The sequence below is a fragment of the Macrobrachium rosenbergii genome, chromosome 1 (genome assembly GCF_040412425.1).
Source record: "Macrobrachium rosenbergii isolate ZJJX-2024 chromosome 1, ASM4041242v1, whole genome shotgun sequence".
In the NCBI taxonomy this organism is placed as follows: Eukaryota; Metazoa; Arthropoda; class Malacostraca; order Decapoda; family Palaemonidae; genus Macrobrachium; species Macrobrachium rosenbergii.
In genome coordinates this window covers 25,931,492-25,951,194 of record NC_089741.1, presented here as the reverse complement: position 1 = coordinate 25,951,194, position 19,703 = coordinate 25,931,492, and the positions used below count along the sequence as shown (strand labels likewise).

The 19,703-nt window shown below is 39.3% G+C and overlaps 1 protein-coding gene across 1 annotated transcript; it reads right to left on the bottom strand.

The window, feature by feature from the left end:
• Positions 1 to 4,748: 4,748 nt before the first annotated feature.
• LOC136839822 (putative mediator of RNA polymerase II transcription subunit 26) lies at positions 4,749 to 5,607 on the bottom strand. The gene is made up of 2 exons (XM_067106155.1): positions 5,583 to 5,607; positions 4,749 to 5,467 (listed from the first exon to the last, which is right to left on the bottom strand). The coding sequence occupies exons 1-2, from the start codon at positions 5,605 to 5,607 to the stop codon at positions 4,749 to 4,751; spliced, it is 744 nt and encodes a 247-aa protein (XP_066962256.1).
• Between the last annotated feature and the right edge of the window lie 14,096 nt (positions 5,608 to 19,703).

Genomic DNA, 19,703 nt, shown 5'->3' with positions numbered 1-19,703 from the left:
ATTTATTTATTTTTTTTTTGAAGCTGATTCCATTCCTTTGTGAGAGCTTATGTATATCTTCGAAATATAATTTTTTTTTTGCGTATTTTGCTATTTCATATTTTCTTCAACATTTAACACACTTTCCTGAACATTTAATGTTTTAGAGTAATTTATTTAATGTACTGTATCTTTCACGGCAATTATAATCTTCGGGATTCAGTTCGTTTTTCTTTTTATTTTTTGTTTAACTCAGTTGCAATGCCACATTTCCAACTTACATTAATGTTTCATAATAGTTACTTTAATAATATTTTTGATTTTGTCATGTAAATTAGTTTTCATTTAATTATCAACGTTAATTACACCTTGAAGCTCCGCCCTTTTTTCCTGACATTTAAATGCGGAAGAATTATGAATAATTTTTTAGACGCTTTTGGAGTAAAGACTTGTATGCGTGCGTCCAAGGAAGTTGATGACCTGATGTTAACGTAGATATGCCACCCACTTCTCAGCTTAACTCATCGTCGGGATCGCTGTTTTCAGTGTACCACCTCCTGTTGTTTCTCTTTTAAACAGCTCATTTCTCGGTTGATTTTGGAAGATGTTTTACGGAAGGATGCCCTTCCAGACCCCAGCCCCCCCCCAGTTTATCCGGGCTTGGGACCGGCTAAGAGCTGGCTTGCCCCTTGCCCCCGCCCCCGCCCCAAGTGGCTTGGTTATTGAATACATAATCCACTTTTCCATATGAAGCTACTAGTTTTGGGAGCCGATATGAATTTAATTTTTGCTTTCCCTTTTGCATATTACACACACACACACACACACACATATATATATATATATATATATATATATATATATATATATATATATATATATATATATATATATATATATATATATATATATATATATATATATATATATATATTATATATATATATATATATATATATATATATATATATATATATATATATATATATATATATATATATATATATATATATATATATATATATATATATATATATTTATATATATAATATATATACATATATATATATATATATATATATATATATATATATATATATATATATATATATATATATATATATATATATATATATGACTTTTATCACATCACCATATCCAATTCGCTCTACCTCGGAAATAATATATTTTCATATATGTTACCGAAGGGGAATTTTTAGTTGATAATAAGTTCTACGTCCCGTGGGCTCGAACCAGCGAAGGACAAGAACTCAGGACTACAGTGGACGCATTAACCCATCCAGACAGCATTTCCGAGGTAGAGCGAATTGGATATTGAAGGACGTTTGTATATATATACTATATATATTATTATATATATATATATATATATATATATATATATATATATATATATATATATATATATATATATATTCCATGGACGAGGAAAGGGTTCATTGCTGCCAAAGTTTTACTAGTAAAATATAATGTTAGAAGATTCTGTAAAACTAGCAGTGATCATCCCGAGACAGCACGTATTTCCACTGTGCTATTTGACAGTCCAAATTTGTCTATGACGAAATTGCTCGTGCTAAGGGTCACAGAAAAAACAAAAATCCTCTTGTTAAATTTCATCATCGCAGAAAAGCTCATGAAATCCTAAAAACAGGGTAAGATTACTGTTTGTAAGATTTCCAGAAACTCAGACAATTTTGGAAATGTTAATGCAAAGGGGAATTTACCTTAAAGCAGAGTCTCTACACACTACCTCTCAGCAAGCACCCAGGACGATTGCTAAATAGCAGAAAGCATCAAGTGAATACATATAACTGATGATGTATGATATATTTTTTATATTAAAATTGCTTATGGTATCGCCCTTTTTTGAGATTTTCCACAACAGCTTGAATACCCATTTGCAGGTCTGGTCCCCTATCTTTTTTGGGTCCTTCAGTTGGTAAATATTATCATTATAAATATGGAATTTTTTTACCGGGTCCTTCAGATGGTAAATATTATCATTAAATATGGATTTTTTTTTACCTAAGTTTAAATTGTTTTCCTTGTAACTGCGGAGTTCTGCTGTAATCAGCTGTTTTAGGCGTAATACTCTTGGTGCTCGGATAGGACGCGAAGTTCCAAATTTTATGACTAGCGCAATAACTGCAGAAGTGATTAACTTAGGTCCTTGTTTTTTATTTCATTGTTTTTTTATTGTATTGAGGACTGCTTTTTTTTTTTGTAAGCCAGTGCTTCTGCACTATTAGTTGTAATGTATATATCGCTCTGCTACCCATGAGATTCTCATGAACTCAGCGCACCCGGAACAGATATTAATTTTTTTATTATATTCCATTTAGTGAGGTCTTTTATCACTCCTAAATTTGGAATGTACATTTACGTGTTGTCATTTCAGCGTAATAACTTGAATGCTGATGAATGGTACAACAAATTCTGTTCGGAATATTAAAAACTCCGAGACCAAAGTGCATAACCTTGTTCATAACCTTGTTTTCAGTATGGCAATTAGAGAAGCCGGTGAATTTGTTTGTTAGGATTGCTTGCCCAAGGAGTCAGCACCTGTTTGCTTTAGACAGTGTACACACTCGCCATCAGAGCACTATAGATCACCATATCTCTATAGATTGAGGAGTGACGTCCACATTTCCCTAATTCTGTCTTTATTTTCACTGTACCCAGTCCGGTTTCAGAGACACTGCATGTAGTTATGATCATAAATTTCAAAGCAATGCATAACCTGTTGTTGCTGTTGTTGTTATAGATTGAGTTGGCCTTGTGCCAGCATGTGCTAAAGCTCCTAGAGTAGCCCAGTGTTACCAGATGTACAAGCTCTTGCTTGTATGACCTGCCCCTAAAATAACTGCTGCGAACCTTTCCGATTTATCGTCTCCATAAAGAAACCTGCCTTGCAGAAATAGGAAAAAATAATCGATTTAATTCATTTCAAGAGTTTCCTGGAAATGACCAGGAATCCAAGGTCTCCCCCTCTGGCGTTTAAGCAATGTCTTCTTTTAATCCCGAGTCTCCTCCTCCAGGATGCTCTCTCTCTCTCTCTCTCTCTCTCTCTCTCTCTCTCTCTCTCTCTCTCTCTCTCTCTCCTCCCAAGGTCCTTCAAAGCTGTAGGTAAATCCCGAAGGAATTAGAACGGTAAATCTAGGCGAGGCGCAGACCAAATGCCAAAATCTTCTTCTTCTTTTTTGTTTTTGTTTTAGTTCTCTTCTGTTTTCCTTTTTCCCGTGTTCTTTTATTCTCTTCCTCCCTTTTCTGTTTTTTTTTTTTTTCCTTTCCCCGAGTCAGGTGCAACTCACAGTTCCCGATATTCCCCTGTATCCGTCACCCCCGCCCACCAATATTTCACACCTTCGGTCGACCCTTCGCGCAATTTATCACTCTAATCAATTCCTCTCTCTCTCTCTCTCTCTCTCTCTCTCTCTCTCTCTCTCTCTCTCTCTCTCTCTCTCTCTCTCCAACGCTCGACCCTAGACTTCCTCCCCACCAATCCCCACGCACCAGCTTCTCCTCGGAAAAATCCCCACCCCTGTTTCTCTAACATCTGTTCCTCTCTCTCTCTCTCTCTCTCTCTCTCTCTCTTCAGTGACAAGCACTTGACCACCTCTCTCTCTCTCTCTCTCTCTCTCTCTCTCTCTCTCTCTCTCTCTCTCTCTCTCTCTCAGAGTTTATCTTGCACTAGTGCCTCAAGGAAATGGATAACGCCATTAAAGGGACGGTTTACGTGAGGAAAGGAAAAGAATCTGTGATCAATATTTTTATTGTTATTGCAGTTGCAATCACCATTGTTGTTGTTTCTTGTTGTTGTTTTTGTTCTTGTTATTTGTTTTGAGCTTACGCTTTTATTCTTTGAAAACAATCTCTTTAATTATTCTGGCAAGGGTTTTAATTATTTTTTACCAGACCTTTCCCTCTTATTAACTGCTACCGGTAATGTTTGAGTTATGATGATTAGCCAGGTGGTCTTGTTGTAATCTATTAGCCAGCTGGTCTTGCTGTAACATATTGGCCAGCTGGTCATGCTGTAACATATTGGCCAGCTGGTCATGCTGTAACTCATCCTGTAATCTGTTAGCCAGCTGATCTTACTGTAATCTATTAGCCAGCTGGTATTGCTGTAATCTTTTGACCAGCTGATCTTGCTGTAATCTGTTAGCCAGCTGGTCTTCCTGTAATCTAATAGCCAGCTGGTCTTGCTGTAATCTGTTAGCCAGCTGGTCTTCCTGTAATCTAATAGCCAGCGGGTCTTGCTGTAATCTATTATCCAGCTAGTCTTTCTGTAATCTGTTAAACAGTTGGTCTTCCTGTAATCTGTTAGCCAGCTGATCTTCCGGTAATCTTTCAGACCGGTGGCCTTCCGGTAATATGTTAGCCAGCTGAACTTTCTGTAATCTGTTACCCAGCTGGTATTCCTGTAATCTGTTAGCCTCTCAGCCAGCTGGCTGATCTAACTGTAATCTTATTAGCCAGCTTGTCTTACTGTAATCTGTTGGCCAGCTGGTCTTTATGTAATCTATTAGCCAGCTGGCTTTCCTGTAATCTGTTAGGCAGCTGGTGTTGTTATAATCTATTAGGCAGCTGGTCTTCCTGTAACCTAATCTAATTATCCAGCTGGTCTTCCTGTAATCTAAATCCATTAGCCAGCTGGTCTTCCTGTAATCTAATCTATTAGCCAGCTGGTCTTCCTGTAATCTATTAGCCAGCTATTCTTCATGTAATCTATTAGCCAGCTGTTGTTACTGTAATCTGGTATTGCGCTGGTGTTTCTGTAATGTATTAGCCAGCTGGTTTTTCTTTAATGTATTAGCTAGCTGGTCTTGCTTTAATCTATTAGCCAGCTGGTGTTCCTGGTCTTCCTGTAGTCTATTAGCCAGCTGGTGTTCCCGGTCTTCCTGTAATCTGTTAGCCAGCTGGTCTTGCTGTAATATATTAGCCAGCTGCTGTTCATGGTCTTCCTGTAATCTATTAGCCAGCTGGTCTTGCTGTACTCTATTAGCCAGCTGGTCTTGCTGTACTCTATCAGCCAGCTGGTGATCCTGGTCCTCCTGTAATCTGTTAGCCAGCTGGTCTCGCTGTAATCTATTAGCCAGCTGGTGTTCATGGTCTTCTTGTAATCTATTAGCCAGCTGGTCTTGCTGTACTCTATTAGTCAGCTGGTGTTCCCGGTCTTCCTGTAATCTATTAGCCAGCTGGTCTTGCTGTAATCTATTAGCCAGCTGGTCTTGCTGTACTCTATTAGCCAGCTGGTGTTCCTGGTCTTCCTGTAATCTATTAGCCAGCTGGTGTTCCTGGTCTTCCTGTAATCTGTTAGCCAGCTGGTCTTGCTGTACTCTATTAACCAGCCGGTGTTCCTGGTCTTCCTGTAATCTATTAGCCAGCTGGTGTTCCTGGTCTTCCTGTAATCTATTAGCCAGCTTGTGTTCCTGGTCTTCCTGTAATCTATTAGCCAGCTGGTCTTAATGCAATCTCGGCGTCGTGGATCCTTTTGTCTTTGGTCGGTGCAGTGGAATAAAAGAAAGTGGCAAATCCCGCTGCATGCCACCGAAATAAAAGAAGAGGGAGCCACTGACTCCTATTGGCACACCTGAGTCCCATAGAGATAAAATAAAAAAAAAAAAAACGGCGGGTGGGGGACCCACTGACCTTGAAGTTCCTGTACATTATATGGGGCTTGACCCCTTTGTGCGATAACCGTAGATTTTATGGAACAAAGGAATGTCGCTGTCATCCGTCGGTTCCACGGTCAGTAGGCAGGTGTGACGTATGGGGCAATATCCAGGTATGATGTATATTACAGCCGTTATGGTGACGTAGAACCACGGTTCGTGTGGCTGGCTGGCTACTGGGAAGGCATCAGCTGGTCGGGAGGGTGACGGGGCGACAGAATGGTCGGTCTGTCTTTTTATGGTGACGTCCAGTTTGATGGTGTCGTCTCTGCAGGTCTTCTTTAATAGTCAGCACACACACACACACACACACACACACACAGAGAGAGAGAGAGAGAGAGAGAGAGAGAGAGAGAGAGAGAGAGTGTATTAACTTGAGAGAAACGAAGCATGTTAACCCATGAAGGTAATAAGAGAGAGAGAGAGAGAGAGAGAGAGAGAGAGAGAGAGAGAGAGAGAGAGAGTATTAACTTGAGAGGGACGAAGCATAATAACCCAGGAAGATGAGAGAGAGAGAGAGAGAGAGAGAGAGAGAGAGAGAGAGAGAGAGAGAGAGAGAGAGAGAGTGAGTTTGTGTTTGAGAAGGTAGTCATGGCAATAAAGTTTCGCCGTCTAACAACAGTTTTGGGAAATCTTCAGATTATCTGGTTTGATATTTGATTTTAACCGGATTTGTTGATGCGCTTATGTCCGTCCGTCACTAATCTCCCATACGGTGGAAACGAACATTTTACGCTTACATATTTATACTGCTGAATGCTGCTTTGAATCACGGCGTTGTTGCTTCAGAAAGATTCCTTTTTCTTTCAAATTTCATGTTCATTTTGTATGTTTAGAAGATATCTACATGTTTTCCTTTTAATTATGAGATTCACTCCTGATGTGTTTCTTTTGTAATGCCTGCATCATACGCCGTATGTTGGAGCCATTTATAAAGACGACTGTATAGATGGTTGTCGTTAGAAATAGCTTTTGTGACAGTCATTACTTGTGTGAGTAAAGATCAGATTGAAGACCAGTGGCAAACAATGCCTGTGTTATATCCATCATCGAGAGAGTAATGTTTATTTCCTTGCCTTATGAGAACTCTCTTAAATAGAAAGGAGTGGATGGAAAAGCAGGATAAACAGGAGAGAATGTAAATAGATATTAAATGTTATCGTTACTTGTTATTCGTGGACGTTTTCAGCTAACTATTTTTTAACTAGTAATTTAAAATTATTTTCATCAAATTGTTGTATGGCGTCTTACTTAGCAAGATAATGAATCTCCTTCATGTTTGCTACATGTAATGATAATATATGATAATATATTAGTAATAGTTTGTTGTATTTTGCTTTGCCTCTTACTCTGTTATCATTTTCAGTTATAAGGAAATTAAACATTACCATTCTCTTGCCAGCTGACTCGTTGAACGGAAGTAGATGATGATAATAATAATTACTTTTCTTCTTCTTCCTCTGCTTCTTCTGCATCTTCTTTTCTTCTTTTTCCTCTACTTCTTCTTCGTCTCCTTCTTCTTCTTCTTCTTCATCTTCTTCTTCTTCTTCTTCTTCTTCTTCTTCTTCTTCTCCTCTACTTCTTCTTCATCTTCTTTTCTTCTTCTTCCTCTACTTCTTCTTCATCTTCTTCTTCTTCTTCATCTTCTTCTTCTTCATCTCCTCTACTTCTTCATCTTCTTCTTCTTCATCCCCTCTACTTCTTCATCTTCCCTAATTCTTCTTCATCTTCTTTAACTCTTCTTCATCATCTTCTTCTTCATCTCCTCTACTTCTTCTTCTTCTTCTTCTTCTTCTTCTTCTCCTTCTTCTTCTTCTTCTTCTTCTTCTTCTTCTTCTTCTTATTATTATTATTATTATTATTATTATTATTATTATTATTATTATTATTATTCCAAGAAGAAATTGTTAATCGACCAGGTGCCTCTAATGCACGTTTCCATCCGGGTATAAAATACGGCGTCCTTCCTCCATTAAATAATCTGTTAATGGAAGGGCACTAAAGGTAATGTAAAGAGAAGAGGTAGGGTAGAGAGCGGTTAATCTACTCCTGGACCGAACCCAAATTTGTTAGAACAAGATTTCTTATTATCCTTTATCCCTGGGCGTCCTCTTGTTTCAGGGTACGAGGCGACACTCGCCTCTAATAGGTTTACTTTAGTCGTTACTTAATTACAGTTGCTAACCTACTAGCCTTCCTCTCCTACCCACATCTCCCCCAACACACACACACACACACACACACACACACACACACACACACACACACACCCCCTCCGAGTTTCTACCCTTCGTATTTTTCTTTGAGTGGCGTCTGAGACCAAAATTTGATAAGCCTTCTTTTCTCTCTCTCTCTCTCTCTCTCATCCAGCGACTGCTAGGGAATTCTTTGCACTGGGTGTGTTTAATGATGTGTGTTTGTCTTTAATACGTATTTGTTCATACACGGAACAAACCTGGTCTTAAGGCCGCAGTTTTGTTAGCTATGAAAAATACAAATTAATTTAAATTTGTCGTATCTTCAGTATTTTCGAAATTAGGGTGGATAACTGAATTTGCATCTTATAGTAGATGTTAATGCAAGGAGTTTTTCTGAAGGAATTTTTTTTATTTAGAATTTCAATAATCATTTAGAGAAGCTAACAGATGAAAATGAAATCGTGAGAAGAAAACCATCGTTCATTAATTTTTCCTACTAAAATGCAACCGTAGATGAGGACCTTGATGACAAATTCGGCACTGTGCGACCCCACCCCCACCCACAAGGCGTCCGGGGAGATAAACCGAATCCTTTTTGTATCAGACTTTCCGAAAGTAACACATCTCGCAAAAGTCTTAACAACGATCCATTATCCCAGAATTAACGTGAGAAAGGTTGACATACAGTTCCAACTTTCTTATTAAAACATAAAGTTGCAGGTAACTTATTCCAAGTACCCGAGCTGGCGGTTAATGGGGGTGGAGGAGGAGGAGGAGGAGGAGGAGGAGGAGGAGGAAGAGGAGGAGGAGGAAGAGGAGGAGGAGGAGGAAGAGGAGGAGGAGGAGGAAGAGGAGGAGGAGAAGGAGGAGAGAGAGAGGAAGGGGCCACTGTTGGACTCTCCATCCCAACCCTCCTCCGTGGATTATAATCCAGGGTTCTAGGAGGGGGCTCTTTGGAATGGGAAGGGGGGTTGGAGTTTGTGGGGCAGGGGGCAGGAGAGGGCTTGGGAGAGGGAGCCCGAATCGATGTTATGTGCAGTTTAATAGTTGTTTTTGAGTCCTTTGTGATTTACACCATTTATTGTCTGGAAAGTTGGGACATTTCATTATGAAGTCGATGCAGTCAGCCCGGTTGCAGACGGCCGTATTAAAAAATGAAACACATGTCGCTTTGGAGGCTGGCTGGAGTCGTATTGATGGAGGAGGAGGAGGAGGAGGAGGAGGAGGAGGAGGAGGAGGAGGAGGAGGAGGAGGAGGAGGCAGGGCAAAGGAACAGGAAGACCATCGCGGGTCTGAGGCACCTGTGAAATTAGATTATGTCCGTGCCTTGCTGTTATCAGGTCGATCATCAGAGAGGAAGAGAGGAGGAGGATGATTAATTTGGTGGCATTGCGAAGAGGACAGGTGTTGATTGTCTTTTGATCTGGGGGATCTCTCTCTCTCTCTCTCTCTCTCTCTCTCTCTCTCTCTCTCTCTCTCTCTCTCTCTCTCTCTCTCATCTGTGTTTGCTTTGCTCTCTTTGGCTCATGTGGTCGATAGTTATTCTATTGTCCTTCATTTTTTTAAATTTTCCTGTTAGTATCCTTCGCTCCCTCTAATGTCTAAGCCATTGCTGCCTCTGGAGATCGTTATATCCCTTCAATAATTATGGTTCCTGTATTTATTTTGGGGTTTAATAATGTTCTCTATCCTTATGAATTGAAACTTCCTTTTAATGTAATTGGAACCAACACAGAGTAGAGGTAGAGAGCCTGGTTTTCTACCCTTTTTGTTATATTTACATAGTCCAGAATGCACGTATCTTTTTAAGATTATAGCTAACTTAACCTTGTTTTCTGCCTGTTTTGTAAAAATTTACATTGTGCATATTATGCCCATACCATTTTAAGACGAGAAAGACCCAAGATTCTAATGTTATCTTTCCTTTACTGTAGTTTTCAAGCTTTCTAGCAATCTTATCTTACTGGTGTATTATCTAAAACATGCTTTATTTCAGCATTTTCCTAGAACGTATTTGTTAGACCCTCCTTTCTCCTTTCAGTGCAGCGTCTGTTTATGGATAAGTCATTTAGACTTCACAGCGCTCTCACAGCAAATGGCATCTTATCCCAAAATCTTCTCCCTGGTCGTTAGGAATTCCTCCACAAGGTATGATTAAGAAATCTGTTTTCTCGTTTGGTCAACGTTTCGTTTTGGAAACCGTATGCCATTTACCGGGAGACATTTTAAATGTTTTCTGTAGGTGTATGACATCGATTTGGAAAGTTGGCTCACTTTTTTTTTCTCCATAGCTGTATTCTCCATGGCTGTACTTGCTCTGTCTGTGGCTTGTTCAATGATGCCCCAATTCACGTCGTTCTTTGGTGTTCAGTTGGCCAGTTTTCCAGTTGCCTGATTGTGATCATGATTGAATACTTTTATTTAAGATTGAAGCTACATAAGAGTCGATTTTGTTAACATGCCATCTACAAAAATTTGATCTCTAAAAAGAAACGAATGCGCATAGGTGGTCAAGAGGAAGGCTGTTGTGGAGACAGAAAACCAAAACTTCATTTTCCCTCACAGTGCCTAACACTGATTTGTTGTCTGTTCCTCTCCTTACTACGTGCCATAGCTTCTAAGAATTGCCAAGTAACACAGGAAGGCAGGTAGACTAAACGCATTAATGCTTAGAGTCACTATAATCATCAATGGATCACTATTAATATTACATATTATATATTGTGAGCCATTTTACCCTTTTATCTATGAATTAATCTACGTTGGGGGTTATTTCCGTCAGTGCACCTCGCGCTGTGCACTGTAGGCATTAGTAAAAGGCGTTTGCTGTGTCCCCCCGGCCCCTTCCAACCTCTCCAACTGTTACTTCTTTGTGCAACTGTGGGGTTTTCTCTCAGCTCCACCTTTAGACCCTTTATTTGCTGGATCTCTTTATCTTGCTGTCCGGTCAGTCCAGCTCCTCTCTTTAGTTGTCCTGAGCGGTGAATGGACGAAAGTGCCCCAGTACTTAGCTTGACAGCCTAAAGATCATAAATCAAATGAATAATTTATTACAGTTACAGTTACTAGGCAAATGACTACCTCTGTTGGAAAAGCTGAGTGCATGGAATCTAGTGGCTCCAAGCAGGAAAGCAGCTTAGTATGGATAAAAACCCACGCAGAAGCAAAGATTAAACTACACGAGAGGGAAAAACAGAGAAAAAGGAGACAATGTGAAACACTTTAATAAAATGAGAGGAAAAGCAGAGAAAAAAGAATTAAAGCAAAACAATTCAATTACGGAGAGGGACTCTTGTGAGTTCCTCATCAAAAATGACAAGGGGGTCCGGTTCTTTGTCCCTCAGTCATTCTGTCAGACGGTTGATCCCATTTCCCCATTACTGCAATTCTGACAATGGGATTAATGCTCGAGTCACTGTCAAAAGAAACAGGGAATTGGAAACAATGGAATGATTGCCATTACCGGCGTTGTTCAGTTGTTATGCCAGTGACATCAAACAGGTGGGATTCTGAACTCGCCTACTTAAGCCTGGGGGAGAGAACATGGCTTATGTTCGTGTCCTGATAAATCTGCCGTGGTTCTGTTGATATAAGTATTAAAAGATGTACCTGATAGGGAGTCGACTTTGGGATGGTGTTTGTTATGGTGGAGAACTGGGATGATAATTAGTACCTCGTTAAATAACATATCTAGGTATTGAAGACAGGTGATGCATATCTAAGATAGCAGTAATGTATCGAAATCATTTCAAGCTGAGGGAAGGAAAGAATTAAATTAAGATGCAAGAATCTCTCTCTCTCTCTCTCTCTCTCTCTCTCTCTCTCTCTCTCTCTCTCTCTCTCTCTCTCTCTCTCTCGTGATCGAGGTTGCAAGGTTCAAGTAACAACAGATGACCTACTCGACAACTAACACATTACACAAAATTAGTTAACAATTATCCCTTTGATTCATTACCAACATTCTCTCTCTCTCTCTCTCTCTCTCTCTCTCTCTCTCTCTCTCTCTCTCTCTCTCTCTCTCTCTCTCTCTCTCTCTCTCTCTCTCTCAGACCCAGGTTATAGGGTTCAAGGAGAAAAGATGGCATTTTATAACTAACAATTTTCCTTTGATTCATGACAATGATTCTCTCTCTCTCTCTCTCTCTCTCTCTCTCTCTTTTTCTTTGATTCTCTCTCTCTCTCTCTCTCTCTCTCAGACCCAGGTTATAGGGTTCAACTATCAAATGATTACTACTTGATACTAATACATTTGACAAAATTTAACAATTTTCCATTTGATTTATGACAAATTCTCTCTCTCTCTCTCTCTCTCTCTCTCTCTCTCTCTCTCTCTCTCTCTCTCTCTCTCTCTCTCAGATCCAGGTTATAGGGTTCAAAGAAAAAGGATGACCTCGATAACTAACAATTTTCCCTTTGAGACATGTTAATGATTCTCTCTCTCTCTCTCTCTCTCTCTCTCTCTCTCTCTCTCTCTCTCTCTCTCTCTCTCTCTCTCTCTCTCTCTCTCTCAGACCCAGGTTATAGAGTTCAACCAGTAAAAAATGACCTCCTGGATAACCAAGACATTATACAAAATTAGTTGACAATTTTCCCTTTATTTCTTCTCCAGCGGAGACGCGCCTAGCACCTTTCTCTGTAATCATCATTAATCCTCTCACTTCCCTTCCCTTCCCTTCTACGTCAAGGAAAAACAATATAGAACAAAACCCATATCTCTCAAGAAACATCACCGTCCTCGTTATGTAGCACATTACAATAAAGGAAGGGAAGTGAGGTCAAGGTCACTGGCATGGCACCTGCTTTTCATTCTTCATTGGCACTCTGGTGGTGGAGGTCGGAGGGAGATTTTTTACTCTTTTATTTATTTTTTTTTCTTATGGAGTTGTTGTTGTTAAAGTGGAGGAGGAGGAGGAGGAGGAGGAGGCGGAGGAGGAGGAGGAGCAGGAGGAGGAGGAGGAGGAGGAGGAGGAGGAGGAGGAGGAGGAGGAGGAGGAGGAGGAGGAGGAGGAGGAGGAGGAGGTGGCGGTTCAAGGACTAATAATTGATTAGTTACGGAGACTAGTAAACGAGAAAGGAAAGGGGTAGGGGGTTGGTGTGGATGTGGGGGAGGAGGGTTGTTAGGGGACCAATTCAGGCACTCATGATACAAATTGAATTGAATTGAATTGAATATAGAATTTAGGCCAAAAGCCAAGCGCTGGGACCTATGAGGCCATTCAGCGCTGAAACGGAAATTGAGCGTAAACGGTTTGAAAGGTGTAACAGGAGGAGAACCTCGCAGTTGCACTATGAATCAATTGTTAGGAGAGGGCAGAAAGTCGGATGGAAGAAAGAGAATATGAAAGGAGGCACAGTAAAAGGAGTGAAAGGAGTTGTAGCTAGGGGCCGAAGGCACGCTGCAAAGAACCTTAAGTAATGCCTACAGTGCACCGCATGAGGTGCACTGACGGTTCTACCCCCTACGGGCCACTCATGATACGGATCGCGTCAAGATTCGAGCAAGAGTTACGTATTGGTGGCAGAGAGCGGCTATGAGTAAGTTTAAATTGTTAATTGGACTAAGATTATTCAATTATAGTTGTAATACTTTGATAATAATAATCTTAGCATCGTTAGTCCACAGTAATCAAAGTCTCTTTGTATTTAATAGAATAATAATTAAGTACAAAAAAAACAGCCATTTTCTGAAAACAGTGAAACAAAGAGACTCTTTTTTTGTAATTTTTGCAGTAAGTTGTAACAATAATACAGAGCATTCTAGATTATTATTATTATTTTATGATTATTATTATTATTTTATTATTATTATTATTATTATTATTATTATTATTATTATTATTATTATTATTATTAGTAGTAGTAGTAGTAGTAGTAGTAGTAGTAGTAGTAGTAACAGTAGGTCGTATTGTTTTCTCTACATAGGAAATTGTGTTCTTATTTTCTTTAATGATAGCGGTTTTGTGTATGTAAACTAAAATCCTTTGAATTTAATAATTTTTGATAAATTGTGGACAGTATGAGAAGCAGAATTATGATGAATTATTACACGATGACAGTTTATTAAGTCCTTCCTTTGTGTTCCGGTTACGCGAATGATTATAAATGAATTACCAGTGGAAATCTTGTAGCATTTACTTCTCACATTTAAGTATTTGTCAAAATACACATAAGAAAATCTATATATTTGTCTTGAAATCTCATTACATTATACCCTGCAAACTGGTTATACAGAAAAAGGCAGAAAAGTTTTTGCAAAGGAAATCTAATTTTGAATATGCAGCCACGTTCACACCAGCGCCAGAATCGAAACCCAGGTGAGAGGAAAGATATTCATTGGAGGCAATCCACTTATAATAAAGGAAATTGAAATAAAACATTCCGATAAATATCTACGCAGTTCCGGAGAGAGAGAGCTGTATGGAAATGTATGTGATTATCGAGACTGCGCGCGATTACGGGAAACGTACGTGATTACTTGGCCTCCGGTCCGCGTTCTCTCTACGTTTTGCTCATTCCTCGGATCTGTTGGGAATGGCCCCGTCAAAAACCATTTCCAAAACGGCCCGTTTTGAAATCGGCTAAAGTTTTTTTTTTTTTGTCATGACCGCCCATGCAAAATGCCATTTGCCAATAAGCTCAGTTTTCTCATCGTCGCAAATGACATCAAATTTCCCGGCAGAAACCATACAAATGGTCACCAATATCCGGATTTTTGTTTATGCGGACGATATCAAAATAGAATTTACCTGGTCGCTGCGCTGGGCAGAATGGCGCTTTTTTTTTTTTTTTTTTTTTTTTAGACTTGTACTTTCAATTGGCAACTTCCATTATGTGCAGCTTTAAAAATACATTCCGGTTTTAATTATAACAGAGTCATGTCTGTCATCGTCCGGATACGATTCAGTGGAGAGCGAGATTCTTTTTATTTTCTGTTTCCATTTTGGATTAAAGATGGCTGGAAACAGTCGTGTAAAATACACAAAGGATCGTAGTGCATATTTGACAACTCTTCATATTGAGAGTCCGAAATATTTTATACAAATTAAAATTTAGAGACTAGCAATGTTAGACAGGTCTTCATCTTTTATATCTTTTTTTTTATTTTTAGAATAGCAATTTGAAGGTTTTGTTGATTTATCGACAAGATTAAGTGGCGTAACTTTTGTAAGGGCTATTGTTGTCATCCTGATCCACAACAGTTTTGAAAGAGAAGAAAGTTTGTGTAACTTATGGTTCTCGTAAATTACTAATTGTTATCTATATTATGCTTCGACATTTGTATATACTGCATTCATATCAGCTCAATTTGATTTCCATGACCCCCCACTCAAGTTGATGAATGAAAGATTTTTTTTTATTTAATTTAATTTTTTTTTAAGTTTAACAAGTGTTACTCTCCGTAGGGGGGGTGGGGTGATTGTGCCGTCAGTGCAACTTACGCGGTGCACTGTAGGCATTACTTAAGGTTCTTTGCAGCGTCCCTTCAGCCCCTAGCTGCAGCCCCTTTCATTCCTTTTACTATACCTCCGTTCATATTCTCTTTCTTCCATCTTACTTTCCACCCTCTCTTTACAATTGGTTCAACATTATTTTCAGCGCTGAATGACCTCATAGGTCCAAGTGCTTGGCTGTGGCCTAAATTTTATATTCAATTCAACAAGTGTTATAACTCGCTGTATCTTTAACTCTGTTCACACTGATGAAATGCAGGACATAAAGACATGAAATTCACCAAATCTAGTTTTAATGTCCCGCTCACACTATTCGCATGACCTCATCTACTAAATCAAGCTTCCACGTACCAGCATCAAGGATGAGGAAATAATGACCTTACTTTCTAATTCCGTGTGACCTGACCCAAGATTCTAGTCGAGGAAATGAAATCTTACGTCGCTAACATCACCTACCATGACCCTGGATGTGTGTCGAGGTTAAGTGTCCTTTGTAAAACGTTTCGCTTATTTAACTTTTGAAACGACAAACAAAATCTTGTAATGGATCCTTGATTATACAGTGGGTTTATTATAGATTGGCCTGACTCAGCTGAATGTTGGTAAGCATATCTGGCTGATATTCTTGTGTTTGTTTTTCCTTTTGGTAATTTTTTCAATTTTTTTTTTTTTCTGTTTTCGCGTGGAACCTTCAGTGTTGTATTCTGTTTGATACCTGTTTTTATTATACTTTTTTTTTAATATAAATTCTTGCATCATAATTTTATGAGAGAGAGAGAGAGAGAGAGAGAGAGAGAGAGAGAGAGAGAGAGAGAGAGAGAGAATCCTTTAAATTACGAAGAATAACTTCGTGTTGATGCAAGTTAAGACCGATTCCGTGGCAAGGAAATAAAATGAAAAAGATACATTGGTATGAAAAAAAGAAAAATCGAGATGTTAACCCAAGAACAATCTTTTCACGAATATGAGTGAAAAGAAAAATAAACCAGAAAATAACAGACAGAATCTCATTTTTAGTCCAAGTTTACAGAATGATGAGGGGGGGCGGGTGTGATAAGTACTGTGATAAGTGCTTACATCATTAAGGGCAGCTTTGTGACTGTAAGCACCTCGAAAAAAAATATTACATTGTCTCGGAACATTTTGCAAACGACAGTTCGACTCATGCCAAAAGTTCTTGGTGTCATGCCCTTCTATGCAAAATATGCCAGCCAGTTCCCAATATGGCCCCCCCAACTTACGTAAAACAAAAATGGTCGCCAGTATCCGGATTTTTAGTTTCCTGTAAAAGAAAGCTATTGTGACGGGCTTGTCTTTCCGTCCGCACTTTTTCTATCCGCTCTTAGATCTTAAAAATTACTGAGGCTAGAAGGCCGCAAATTGGTATGTTGATCATCCACCCTCCAATCATCAAACATACCAAATTGCTGCCCTCTAGCCTCAGTAGTTTTTATTTTATTTAAGGTTAAAGTCAGCCATAATCGTGCTTCTGGCACCGATGTAGGATAGGCTATCACCGGGCCGTGATTAAAGTTTCATGGGCCGCAGCTTATACAGCATTATAGCGAGACCACCGAAAGATAGATCTATTATCGGTGGCCTCGATTATACGCTGCATTTTGTACTTGTCTGTTTATGCAGACGATAACAGAACAGAATTTACCTGGTGGCTGTTCCGAACGTAGCTTCACATTTTAAACTTTTACCGTTTTCTGGGACTTCCGCTGTGTACAGCTGTAAAAGTACATGTCGGAATGAGTTATCCAGAAGCTCCGTGTATCAGCGTTCGACAACGATTCCGGAAAGAGAAATCCCATGATTATTTTCCCGAGGGACTGTGAAATGAAAAATGAAAGTGTTACCCGATGTACAGGAAGAGTTGGAGGGGGGGGGGGTATTTTTTATTATTATACATTAGAGCTTTTGAAGGACTATAAAATCTGTTAATACTTTTTACAATCAAGCATTTTTATTATTCTCGTAGCGATGATTTAGTAGCTAAAATTTACCACACTACTAAATTAGAAGTCAGTTTAAAAGAATACCCAAATTAAAAAATACATAACTGAAATTGCGCATAAACTGAATGGCTCCATCAAGCATCACTGTTCATGGTATGTTCTCGACTTGGAAGCCTCAGCTGGATCGAATGGTTGTTCTTGTCTCTCTTCCAAACCAGTGACCATCATCCTGATGCCTTGGATGCATAGCCTAGACAAGATCTGTAGATACAGGTAGTTGCCAAGGGCATTCAGCTCCCTTTTAAGTGGATCCACCTCCTTCAGTGGAAAGAAAAATCTGAGCAACTAAAACTTTAGATCACCTTATGTTGGGTCAGATTTGGAATCCTTTTTTGCCTAAATTTTCCTTCGAGGAGAGGTTCCTGAGCCTTTGGAAATAATCTTCCATAAGGCACAGTGGAGCTGACACCCTAGCAAGGAAGGTAAGGTTGTCATGCCTTACCCAAGGTGGCTACAGTACAAAGAAACTTCATTTTGTCCTTTAGCCAAAGCTTTACAGCTGGATGCCATTTTGTCCTTTAGCCAAAGCTTTACAGCTGGATGCCATTTTGTCCTTTAGCCAAAGCTTTACAACTTCTTGGAACTGTCATTGTTCGAAGACAAATTATAGACCCTTCTACCCCAACACCTCTCACAACCATTTAGTCAACACCTTCTATGCCTTCATCCCCTTTCCTTCTTCCATTTTCTCCACGTGATCAGACTACCTCAAAAATTGTTTCATTTTTCATCAGTGCTATTTTTTTTTTTTACCACTTACGTCGTATCTCCACATGTATCATTCTTTCAGCACTGCTTACTCCATGTATGTTTTTACCATCCATATACGTACAAATATAGAAGAGAGAGAGAGAGAGAGAGAGAGAGAGAGAGAGAGAGAGAGAGAGAGAGAGAGAGAGAGAGAGAGGAGAGGTGGCTTAGTATTTCATTTTAAGCAGCCACGACCCAGAAGGCCAGCATTATTCCCAATAACGAAAATAAGTAAAATGATTTTTAAACTTCTAGAGAGCTGTAGATGATGAATGTGCTCTAAGGATTATTGGAAAAATCATTGATCACATTAATATTAATGAAAGCTGAATATTCAGTTACGCGTATATCTGTATCCACAGTAAAATACAGATAGCTATTAATCATATACCCGTAGGGGGTTGGGCGGGGGCAGTACCGTCAGTGCACCTCACGTGGTGCACTGTAGACAATACTAAAGGATGTCTTGCTGTCGAACACCTCTTAACTGTTACTTCTTAGTCCAGCTGTGAAGGTTCGCTCCTGGTTCCCCAGTACTTGGTCTGACAGCCTAAATATGAGATCAGTCAACCAAATCATTCATGAGTATTTATCAGTGGTCACTCTAAAACGGTATCTCCATCATAATTAATAATGTTCGCTCTCTCTGTTCATTCTTCCGCGCGGAAAGTGATTAAAGGATTATTGACCTAATTGGAATGCCATTTACCCGAATCCGATTCCAGGTTTTCTTTAAAAAAAAAAAAAAAAAAAAAAGCACCCATGAATACACTTAATATTGCAAGTTGCCTAGAGTCTCTCTCTCTCTCTCTCTCTCTCTCTCTCTCTCTCTCTCTCTCTCTCTCTCTCTCTCTCTCTCTCTCTCTCTCTCTCTCGATTCATGTAAAAGTTAGTCTTGTTATCGTCATGTGAATGCATTCGCTGTAGCTCCTCCAAGAATTTCGGATTTTAAATGTCATTCCAGTTAGGTAAATAATCCTTTAATCACTTTCCCCCCGGGGGGTGGAGGGGGGGGGAACAAACAGAGAGAGAGCGAACATTATTAATTATGATGAGGAGTCCGTTTTAGAGTGACCACTGTTGCATAATGATTAATGATGTGATTGACTGATTTCATGGTATTTAGGCTGTCAGACCAAGCACTGGGGAACTTACAGGCATTCAGAGCCTAAGACAGTGAAAAGATAGAGTTGGAGCGGTTGGACAGCAAGATAGAACCAGGAGCTAACCGTCACAGTTGCGGTAAGAAGTAACAGTTAAGAGGTGTTCGGCAGCTAGACACCCTTTAGTATTGCAAAGATAGATCAAATAAAGTGTTGGAATTTCCATCGAATATCGTAGAGCAGATTTACCTGGAAAGCCGGTCATAACGACAGGAATATTAGCATTGTGAAGGTAAACTAAGTAATATTATAACATTTACAACAGGCATTGTAGTTGAATTACCAGGGGAGGTTTTCATAGCGGCAGGAATGTTAGAGTTTTAACGATTTACGTAAATGGCATGAATTTACGTAGAGCATTGTAGCAAAATTACTAAGAGGGGCTGTCATCACGGTTCTAAGGGGGACACACAGTAAAAAAAAAATTTCAGCACAGTTTCCA